This window comes from Chenopodium album, chromosome 27 (assembly GCF_948465745.1).
Source record: "Chenopodium album chromosome 27, dcCheAlbu1.1, whole genome shotgun sequence".
NCBI lineage: Eukaryota > Viridiplantae > Streptophyta > Magnoliopsida > Caryophyllales > Amaranthaceae > Chenopodium > Chenopodium album.
The window spans coordinates 7,961,669-7,973,420 of record NC_137860.1 but is presented as its reverse complement, the minus strand read 5'-3'; the positions used below and the strand labels follow the sequence as shown (position 1 = coordinate 7,973,420).

The following is an 11,752-nucleotide window of genomic DNA, read 5'->3' as shown; positions in this document are numbered from 1 at the left end:
TTTCCTTCACTATGTTTTTATCCCACAGGGTTTTTCTTAGTAAGGTTTTAATGAGGCACAATCTTCGATAATGGACATCCAAGGGGGAGTGTTATGAAATATTTGTGGATATCCATTATCCTCTTTTGTATCATTCCGGAACAATCTAGATCTAGGGTTATCCAATCAAATCCTAATATATTGTATGTGTATATACACCTTATCATATGGAATAATATACACAGATTTATTCTCTCCTCAATTCTTCTCTTATTCCCTTTATTTCACAACATTTATTGATTTATTTTTTTTTTGAAAGAATAATAGCTTTATTCATATTCAACCACTATGATTTTTAGTTAGTAGGAGTTATTAATAAATAAAAATATAATTATTAATCAAAATTTTTAATTGACATATGTACACAACAGAAATTTAAAAAAAAAAAAAAAAAAAAAAAAAATCAAAGGGAGTACATATTTTTCTTGCACACGTGAGAATGACATGCTGATACAGTAGTATTCTCAGTTTTCTTGTAAAAGTTATAAGTTTGTTAAACTACTCGTACTTGATAAGCAGTAAAATCTGTGTATCACTTTCATTTCCTCTGTAATCAACCAGTTTATATGATTCGCTTAACTCGTCCGTTAAACCTGTTCAACCCAACCACCATCAAACTTCACCCCCGCATCTCCGCCGCACACCTCCACCTCCGCCGCCGACCACACTCTCTCTCCGCCGCCGTCTTTCGCCGGAAAATAATGGACTCCGACAATTCTCCCGCCAATCTCTCCGGCAGCGTAATCGACGGTTTCGTCAATGTTCAGAATCCGACGAATGAGCTTGATAATCACGACCCTAATTTTGTCGCCATTGATGATAGTGATGATAATGGAGGCGAGAGAATTGATAGGGATGATAATGGAGGTGAGAGAATTGTTGAAAGTGAAGGCGGTAACAATGCTGGAGAATCGGAGAGTAGATCGCTTCCTCAAGAACTTTCCAGAAATGTTGTTGTTTTGTCTTGCAATAATGGTGATGGTTATAATTGTGATGTTTATTTGGTCGGAACTGCTCATGTGTCTGAGGTAATTAATTGTTCTTTTGATTAATTCATCAATTTGGGGTTTCTTGATTATGTTTTATTTTCGATGATTGTAAGAATTTCGAAATTGGGGGTTTCTTGATTATGTTTTTTTTTTTTAATTGTAAGAATTTGGTAATTGGGGGTTTCTTGGGAATTCAATTTTGATTTGGAATATTAGTGTTTTTTGTTGTTGATTGTGATGATTCGAACAATGTTTTTATTAGAAATTTATGGTTTGATATTTTAAGGTGTGATGATTTAGTTTGCTTTAAGTGTGGGTTTCGAACAATTTTTCGTGGTTTTTTGCTGTTGTTCTTACCAATAATATCATCGTTGAGGATAAAAGTGGAAATGTTGATAGATTGTCTTGAGTTTGAATTTTCAGTGCCAATTATCAATGAAGGAAATAATTCTAAATAAGTCGGTTTATGGGGTTGTATTGTTCATAGCGTATTGCGATTAGTCAGAGGGGTTTTTCCCTCTCATTTTAACTGAATTATAGACAGTGTGCATTTTGATGTAGCATTATGAATAGGTTTTGACCTTGAGGTCTCACTCTTGTTTTAAACAGGCTTATATTTCGATTTAAGCCTATCTTCACTTCACAAATATCGTTTGCACGCAAATTAAGTTTAGAAATGGGTTATATTAGGTTAAATTGTATCACTCTACAGCTAGAAGAAGATTAAATCAGTTTAGATGATGGGTCTTAGCCTCTCAGGTCAGTTGAATCTGGGGTTGAGGGAAAATTTTGATGGTCGTTTGCTGTTATTTTTACCAATAATAATATGTTTATTTGAAAACAGAAGACAAAAGTGTTGGGTGGTTGATTCTTTTGAGTTGGTTTTTTCTGGCATTGTTGATAATATATCTTGAGTTCGGATTTTTTGAGTCCCAATTACCACTGAAGATGATATTTCTGCATAAGTAGGTGCACGTGTACACAAATAGAACAGCCACTTTACATCTTCACACAGTTGTCAATTTTTGAGTCTTAACTAGATGATACGTTGACGTGAAAAGGGAGTAATGAAGTATTTCTTTTAATTCAGAGGCAGCGTTGAAGCATGTTTTTAATTTTTGTTGCAGGAATCATGCAGAGAGGTTCAAGCTGTAATTAGTTTCTTAAAACCAGAGGTGCTTCTCTATCTATATTTTTAAACTTGAGAATTTTACAGATCAATGCTGTTTAGCAATAAAGTTTCCTGCTGCAGTTATCGTATTTTGTTTTGATGTTATGAATGCTTTTTAAGACTTCTTTTTACTGTGGTACGGATGGTTTTTAGGTTGTTTTTTTGGAGCTCTGTTCAAGTCGAGTGTCTATCCTTACCCTTAAAGATTTAAAGGTCAGTGTTTCAACCTTTTTTTCCTTCATGATTGTTCGTACCTTTTGTCATGTTCAGGCTTGAATCACCCTATTTTACAGTGATTCTATATCTAACAGCAGCCTTTTAAAGTTCTGTATGATTGATTTTATTATATTTGGTTTTTTAAAAAAATATTTGCGGGGCGGGGGGGGAGAGGATTTGGTTTTCGTAATGACGTAATGTGTTATGTACTTGTTACATTATTGTTTTTGCAATGATTTCAGGCCTTGGTTGATGGTGTGCTTAGTTCAGTTGCTTTTATATTAGTAAAAATTGGAGCTCGTTGTTTGATTATCTAGACTTATGTTCAACTTTTCAATTTGTCTTCTGTATTTGCATCGCATCAGTCTCTAACTACTGCAACAAGGGTATGGAATTCTTGCCAGACACTTCAAAGCACACACAGACACTTTAATTTTATTATCTTGAACCACAATGTAGAATAAAGATGTGAAAATAGAAGGACAAGAAGAGAATGTGGAATATGTGCTCACAAATGGGCTTGGGATTAGTTTTCATCAAAAATCTACAATCAAGCTATATTGAATTATATGCTGTTACAAGTTAGAATTTTATCTTGAATTATATGCTGTTACAAGTTAGAATTTATGTAAAAAGTCTTCTAAAAATGGGAAAATATTCTGTTTATACCATGTACCTGCACTGTGTCCAATTTTAGGTAAGGCTCTGTGTCTGAAACTTTCAGCCTTGACACATCTGACACTTGGATATGTACCCATGCCCGACATTCATACCCATGTCTTTGTAACATAGATCTAGACAATTGTCCAAATTAGATTACCAGGCTAGGCTAGGCTATTCAGCAATGGTTAGTTATCTTGTTTTGGCAGTATCTTTGCAGTGATGTGGGAATGACTATTTGTTGCCTTTTGGGGGTTCTGATTTTGGTTCTTTCTTTCCAGTTTTTTTGGAGGTCAGGTAGCAGTTTAGCACATTTTATTAGCAATACCTAGCTTGCGAGTTCAAGGTTACAAGAAAATCAATGATCCACACTAGAGATGGATTAATGAGGCTGGAGATAGGAGTCATAGGACACTTGGATGCTGGAAAGCACATAACTAGCTTTCTATTATTAGTTAAGGCTTCAAGTCGTTGAAGAAAGAGGCACCATTTGAGTTCTTCTTTTCCTTAGGCTAGTATTGCTTTTATGAGCAACAGTGGATGGCCACAGCATGGCTATATTTTTCCTCTATTTGGGAAATCCTCTGATGTTTCCATAATTCCCTTGGCATTTGAACTGAAATCTTGCTTTCAGGGAGGTTAAGCCAGCTACACATTCATCTGGACCACTATGAGTCTCTAGAATCACTGGTAATTGTTTGCTACCATTGCTTGCCTCTTGCATCATTTTCAGTTCTTGATTTATCTTAGTATGCAAAGAACTGAAGTGAGAAAGAGTGCGGGGTTCAATTGGTCCCAGATGGCCATAATTAAAACAAATTGAACAACAGGAAACTTGATTTTTACTATAAGGTTCAATGATGAAGTTGTTAGACTCTCCTTACAAAATTTTTATGAAAGAATCTATGTATGTGTACAAGTGTTATATTTTATGGATATAAGTGTTATCCTTAAGGATGAAACAGTGTATGTTAGTGTACCATGACATTAATTTCACCATCTTCTAAAATTTTTCAACAGGGAAAGTGTTTTGATTTTCACAAATTAATAGTGGGTAGTTTTTAAAATTTTTAGTCCCTGTGTCCATGTTCTGGGTTGGACTCTTATTTATCATGTCCCTGGATCTTCAAGTTCTTTTGCTTTTTAAATGTCAGCCTCTTGGATGTACTTCTCTGACAACCGTATTCAGTTTTGAGAATCATGGACAATGTCTAGTTTTCCAGTTCGGTGCCTCATAGGCCCCAGCGCACTGCGATTCTCCCTGTTTTTGCACCCCCATGGCATAGAATCTCATTCTGTTCTTGATGGATGTTAAGATAAAATCTGATTCCATGTTCTTTCTCTTGTACGTCTACCCAACATTCATACCCTTTTGTATCATAGAGGATATAAGTGCAACTCCCACTCTGTGATCATGATAAATGACCCATTAGAACCCTTTAGTGGCAAGTGAATGAATAATTAAGCTCTTTCTTGACCACTCTTGCATCATGGGCTTTCCAAACACTTATTAGAACAATTTTAGTAGTTGATGGCAGTGGACTTATGGAAGTATGGAACACCATTTATAAGAACTTATGGCCTGGATGGAATGGTAGACTGTGGAGGATAGTACTTAACAACTGTGTCAAAATTCACATTGAATGATTTAGAAACTAGAATAAGCAAACAGCAAAAACCTTCCAGACAGTGTATGGTGACTTGGCAAGGACTGAGTATATGTATGTGGAGTCATATTAAATGTTGACTAGTTTGTATTTGTACTATATTACCTATACACTTCATTTTATTCCATGGTGTCCACTCCTCTCCTGAAAAAAGCCAGGGATACTGGTATTCGTTGTAGGCTAACTGGGCATTGATTTTTCATTAATTTGCAGATACCAACCATGACAGAAATGATAGACTCGTGGAAGAAAAAGCAGAATATCTTTGGAATACTATACGGCTGGTTTCTTGCAAAGGTATGTACTTTCTGAAAGGGCTTTGATTGATAGCATCCCTTTGCAGTCTTTAGTATGCTGTATATTGAATCAATGTGAAGCTATGTGTTTTTTCTCATCAAAGTGACCAAAAGTTTACCTCAATTTAGTTCTTATGAACAGTAAGGTCTGCTGAGAAAAACCATTCTCAAGTGTGTGCTCTATTTTTGTTTCTCCTCCCTGTATCGACAGGTCTCTTTAACTGTATCCATTTTTGGCACTTTCTCAAACTGAGGGCTGAAGCTCTAATTCTATTACAGAGAGCTGCATTAGATTTGGGCCTTAGCTGGAACTTGGAATAGTTAGGTTTAATAGGAACTTTTTAATGCTAACCATCTTTCCTATTTATTTATTTTCTTGAAATGTCAAGAAATCTTTTGAAGTTGCTCCTTCTGTATTACCCTTTGTTAGAGTTTATATCATATTTGAGTGATTGAGGCAGATATCACTGAAGTGAAATGTCAAGAATTGCACAACCAGGTTGCTCGTTCCAGAATATGGTTGTAGGCTAGGAAGGCTGATGAGTGAATTAGATAACACTGGACCACGTCATTTGCAAAACACTGACAGCGATACTTCATTTTCCAGTTGACTTTTTTTGCATTGGTCTAAGATGATGTATGGCAAGTATGTTGGTGTTAAATGAACCCAACAGATCTACTGTAGTGATTGACCCCATAGGCAAGGATGTTTACTCTTTCCCCATAAATTCTAAGTCTAGATTTGTGAATCGAACATCAATTACCCAAGGCCTAAAGCTGTCTGCTGAATATATGGTGAAATTCAAAACGAGATCACTATCCCCTATTTCCAAATTTAAAGAATTTTACTGTCTGGTAGCTCTTGCTAATTCTATTTGGGTATAGGAGACAAATTAGTTAGTAAAGAGAGTTATAGGACTATGGTTTGCTAAAGATTGTAAGAGGCTAGCTTGATGTTGATGTATTATGTATTTTTGCTGATTTTAGCTCTTCTGAGGGGGAAGAAGATAATATTGAAAAGGTGGGAGTTTGCTAGACTTGCTAAGATATTTTCTTAACTTTGAAATTCTGTCCATTGATCTGCATGGCTCTTGGTTATGTCAAAAACCTGGGTTGGAACAAGGTCAAGAAAATAGTATTGATGCTAATGGCAGAAGTGGGATGGTAGTGGGAGCTTGGCTACCTATTCAAAGATTGAAAGTGTCATTTATGGTATCAAGGAGAAAGCTGATGAGAAGTTTTTCATCTGATGGGAGGAAAACATGGCTTTTGAGAGCAGAAAGCTGGAAATTTGTTCCAGAGTATTCAAAGTTGGCAATTGATTATGAGAGACATTGTATGGATTATGCTTCTAAAATAGGTTTTGTTAGTTGTTTGACCTCTCTTAGTCTCTTATGACAGTGACAGCTTGCTATCTTAAATTATTCTCTCCCTTCAGAATTCGTATACCTAATTTTTTTTTAACATAAAAAAGCAGGGTTAGCGGGATGATTGGGGAAATTTTATTTGGTCTGGTTATTGTTTGTAACTGCTCTTATTTTAATTAAGCATGCTTTATATATTGTGTGTGTGTGTGTGTGTGTGTGTGTGTGTGTGTGTGTTTTTTGGGTCAGGTTGCTGAAAAACTTGAAGTGCTTCCTGGTTCTGAGTTTCGAGTGGCATTTGAAGAAGCAATGAAGCTTGGCAGCAGGGTTGTACTGGGTGATCGGCCCGTGCAAGTAAGATTATCACTGGTTAAATTTGTCCAGAATTTATGGTTTATAATTGTAAATTTTATTCCAGTCTCCTGTCAAACTTATTATTTATTGCAAGCTAAAATAACCCCAAATCCTTTTGGGATTGTTGTTGTGGACTTGTGGTTGAAAACTGCCAAAAGTTAGTTTAGTGAGGGAGTTTGGAATTCTTGCAGCCTAAAACATTGAATTATTATTATGTGAATATATTGATGCTGAATAAATGGCTCTTTTTTAAATGCAGTTTACTCTTTATAGAGCCCTTGATTGGAATAAATGCTTTCATTTTGCTTTACCCCTATTCAGTTTTTATATTTGTCGATTTGATAGAAAACAAGGCTTAATGAATTACCTTGGGTTCAGTTAGTCCACCCTTATCAGCAGTTCCATTGATATTTATTCCTAGAAATTCCCAGATTTCCAGCGACCTTCAAATTTTATGTTTCTTTAAAACTGGTATTTTTCAGAAGATTACTTACCAGATAAAAAAATTTAATTGGCAAACTTTTGACTCGTATTATTATAGTCAAACTGAATATGTGCTGGCTGCTGTTTCATGAAAAACATTTGTTTTGCTTCAATGATTTTGTAAAGAGATATGAGGCAAATCATTACTGATGAATGGTTTTTGGCTTCTTGCTGTCTTTGATTTGAGTATCTATATATACCCATGTAGATGCTTTCGATAAATCCTTTTCCCTGCAATGGGTGGTATATCTGATGCATATATAATGCAGTACCTTATTTATCTCTCTTTTATCTTCATTGGATGTTACCAATCACAATTCACAAAGGTCTCCCTTTGTCCCTTAATGTTTTCACACTTCCTGACTATGGAGTTCTCCACAAAAAACAAACCCTTATGGGGTACACATATTAGTTGATGTTTTTCTCTCCTTAAAAATGCCGTATATAGTAGTATAGTACCTTAATAGGCTAAGCATCTTTAAACAACTTCTTATAGCTGGATCCCAGAGAAAAGTCAACCACAGAGGCTTTCCCTTTATAGGACTATTTCTCTCTCTTTCTTATTTTTCACACATTCACTTTCTCCCCTCCCTTGGATTTTGTTTTCTTCTTGTTAATGCAATAACACCAGTATTTTTGTAATTTACATTATGCTCTCTCTTTTGGGTCTTCTGTGATGACTTGTGGTCCCCCTCTCCTATTCTTTCTTCATGAATCTATCCCTCTCATGGTTCCCGTGTGACTTCCACTTCTAGTTTATGACTCCTTGGCGGTTGAGACAACCATTGTTTTTGTATGTCACATCATGCTCTCTCTCTTTTGGTCTTCTATGATGACTAATGGTCCCATCTCCTATTCTTTCTTCTTGCCTCTCCCCCTCCTGTGTGACTTCTACTGAGACCAAAACTGTATGCAAGTATGATTACAATTTGTTATATGTCATTTTGAATATTCTTTGGATCTTTTGTCGTTGAAAATCTTAATATGTATAATACAATGTAATTTTTACTGGCATATGAGCTGGGCTGAATGATTAATGCTGTTTTATTTTGGAACTAGGTCACATTACGAAGAACATGGAGTAAAATGCCACTTTGGCATAAGATCAAACTAGTGTACTCTTTTCTCTTCCAAGCAGTGTTTCTCCCAGGCCCAGATGATATAAATAGAATGGTAAACTTTATTACATGAATTGACTTGCTGATATCAGAAACTCCCATAAAAATTTTAATTTCATTTTTGATGTGTATATCTGTATTGCTTTGAGGTTTAACAAGTTGTACACTTGTCCAGTTAAAGGAAATGGATGATGTCGATATGTTGACTTTCGTGATTCAAGAGATGAGCAAGGAGTTCCCCACATTGATGGAAACACTAGTGAATGAGCGAGATCAGTTAGTTTTCTCTTGCCTTTGTATCCAGTTTTCTTTCTTTCTTTTTTTTTTTTTCAAGTACTCTTACCTCTATAAGCTTGATATGATAAACGTCATGCTTTTCTTCTTAAGTTAGGATCGTACTGGTTTTCTTCTTTTTTTTTTTTTTCTTTTTCATGGGTATGCTGGACACATATTAAATGAATGATACACCTATCAGATTTTCTGTATCACAGAAATTTGATAAAGTGAAAAGTTATATGCTCTTTTATTTTGGCTATTGGAAGTAGTTTGACATCCATGTGACAATTTAGAGGGGGTGATTTTTTTTAAATGATTATTTGAGTTAGAGAAGTTCTTCTTTTGAGAAATTTGCTTAGCTGTTTTTTTTTTCCTCTTCTTTTTGATAAAGAAATAAATTTTTACTGCTGAGCAGTCAGCAGAAAGTACAAGAACAGAAGATAGTTTTTCTCAAATAGCAAAAATAAAGATGGGGTGACCTCCAGTTTTCCAAAATTTTTAACCATCCAGAATTCCAGACGGTGGAATTTATAATTTTCAATTTTCAATTGTGACTAAACTGTTGATTAGTTATTAATATGTTTCCGTGACTTTATGCTATAAAATCTGTTAAAAATATCATATCTCTTCTCCTTTCTGTCTGGCAACCCATGCAACACCGCCCAACCAGCCAACACAACATTTTGCAGACCTTGAAACCATCGTTAGCACCACCAAATACCATCTTTTTTATAAAAAAAATTCAACTTGGAATTTTCCTGAAGTGCAGGTCAACATCTAGAACTTCCCAAATAATATATATTATCTAACAAAATTTTGACTGAATATGCTGTATGTGGTCACAGAATTGTGCTAAACAAAATCACATACCACCTCTTAATCTTGGATTTGATGAAGAGATAATTTTTGCAAAAGTGGAGGTCACCATCTAGAATTTCCCTAATAAAATTAATTGTTACAAAAATGTAATGAAATATGCTATATATGGTCACAGATTTGTGTTAAACAAAATCACGGGGTCACCATGGAAATTATAAAATATTTCCACCATCTAGAATTTTGCAAAACTGGAGCTCACCGTCTAGAATTTCCCAAAGCAGATTCCATATTATTAGCCAAGTTCCGTTGAATTTCCCCATAGTGTAACTATTAAAATTTTACAAGCCCCAACTGCCTTAGCCCACCACAAAGATGAATTAGTTTTCCTATCTAAATCCCATAAAGAGAACTTGTTGCAGATCTAAATTAGTACAAGAGAAAATTCAGTACTCCCATACACAGCAAATAGCTGCTTCCAAAGATTACTTGCCATCTCACAATGAAAAATACATGCGAGAAAGAGTCACTATTGGCACAACACAACATGCACATATCCAGAAAAATAGCTATCCCTGATCTCCTTTTGGAGTGTATCACTAATGTTGATTCTATCCAACCCAAGGTTCACACAAAAGTTCTCACCTCAAGGGGAACTCTAGCCTCTCTAATAACTCTATGAACCAGGAAGAAGGGTACTTCTGTGTAAAAGATTGACAGACCTAAAAGGACATGCAAGAAAAGGTGCTTTAAGAGAAATTTGCTTCTCATCACATCTCAGGAAAAGCTCAGAGAAACTAGGTGTAAATTGGTTGGCTTGGTTTCTGCTCTTGCAGTTGGAAAATGCAAAACTTTTTTGTTGGGTTGTAGGTGTTTTAAAGAGGAATTACTGGGTATAGCTCTTTATCTCTATATTATTTGTCTTTAATCTTGTCAACCTGTTGATATGACACTGGATCTTTGCATGGCCTAGGTATATGTCATCTACATTATTGAGGGTTGCAAGGGAGCATACATCAGTGGTTGCAGTTGTTGGGAGGGGTCATCTACAGGGTATAAAGAGGAACTGGGAGCAACCTGTTGAGGTTAGTGACTATCAAACTTGTCAAATTGTGTTATTCTAGATAATGCTGAAAATTAATTGTCATCCTTGTGCCTTGACTGTTTTATCATGGATTCTGACAGAAGTCACGTTGCAAGATAAAATCAATATCTTTACATATTGATTGAAGTCACCTTTACATATTGATAGATGAAGTCACTTCAATTAAACTGACCAATATGCACTGATTGTTCATATTAAGCAATTAAAAATGTAGGCCTAATCTTGATAAGTTGGTTTACTGTGTTTTATTCTTTCCCATGCTACCCCCCTTTTTTATCTGAAGATTTTTACTAGCACTTTTGTCACCAATTAGTATCTACTACGGAGTAATCCCTTTTTAACATTATTCCATTTCAAAAATCTGTTTTCAACAGTATCATCTCAGCAGATTAAGGCTTTAAGGGAAATCTGTTTTGAGCCTTTTACGAGTGGCTGCTTTTATATGAAAAACCATTTGCTGAGTGTAGACTTTAGAAAAACCACAAACCAAAGGGATCTTTTTTGTATACCGATTTTTTTGTAAACTTAAGTTGGTTTGATGGCAATCTTCACCTATCCCTTGGATTTTTCAGTAGCTTTGTTTTGTCATTTGTAGGTCGCGGATTTAATGGAAATTCCAACAAGTCGTCCTTTCCTCTCAGCTGTGAAGGTCCTTACAACTGTTGGTGTGGCAGTTGCAGGGGCTGCAATAGTTTCTGGTATATACCTGGCATCAAAAAAGCAGTCCTAGTGACATTTTACTGCTTTGTGAATCTTCTTGACTGAGCGATTGTTAATTGGGGTCGAAATTTATAAGATACTGAAGATACGAATGCCATGATGTTTGCTCGTTGATGAAAGCTGGTTATCAGTAACTGGTCATCAAGCTTTTGCTGCCTAGTAGTGTTAGTTGCAGTATATCATTGTAGTTGTCAGAGGTAAAAATGGTCGTAATGTTCATCAGTATACGTATGATTCATAATGCTTTTGTTGATATTATCAGTGGTTGTAGGAGGGATCATAACTGTAATTTGAGTGGATTTTGGCGATTTGTGTCCTTGTTTTGTATAAAACTTTTACACTTCATTCTTCTTTAAGGAAAGAAAATAACTTCTAATGTCGTTTTAAAAATTTTGAATCTTATTTGTAACGTCAATTGAATGCAGGCCTTTTATTTTCATCCTTTTTTATTGCTTTTATTCTTATTTTTTTTGATGCA

At 35.3% G+C, this 11,752-nt stretch overlaps 1 protein-coding gene across 1 annotated transcript; it reads left to right on the top strand.

The window, feature by feature from the left end:
- Positions 1–570: 570 nt before the first annotated feature.
- LOC145619166 (uncharacterized) lies at positions 571–11,676 on the top strand. Its single transcript, XM_081673796.1, has 9 exons — positions 571–1,067; positions 2,156–2,203; positions 2,353–2,412; positions 4,956–5,039; positions 6,652–6,756; positions 8,299–8,412; positions 8,533–8,633; positions 10,423–10,534; positions 11,150–11,676. The coding sequence occupies exons 1-9, from the start codon at positions 606–608 to the stop codon at positions 11,282–11,284; spliced, it is 1,221 nt and encodes a 406-aa protein (XP_081529922.1). The 5' UTR covers positions 571–605; the 3' UTR covers positions 11,285–11,676.
- Positions 11,677–11,752: the final 76 nt, after the last annotated feature.

What these genes read in the sequence shown, in the direction of transcription:
- LOC145619166 (XM_081673796.1), top strand. Translation starts at nt 606, where the DNA reads ATGATTCGCTTAACTCGTCCGTTAAACCTGTTCAACCCAACCACCATC. An exon ending in GAACTGCTCATGTGTCTGAG is followed by an intron (nt 1,068 to 2,155) that starts GTAATTAATTGT and finishes TTTTTGTTGCAG; the next exon opens with GAATCATGCAGAGAGGTTCA. An exon ending in CAGATGATATAAATAGAATG is followed by an intron (nt 8,413 to 8,532) that starts GTAAACTTTATT and finishes ACACTTGTCCAG; the next exon opens with TTAAAGGAAATGGATGATGT.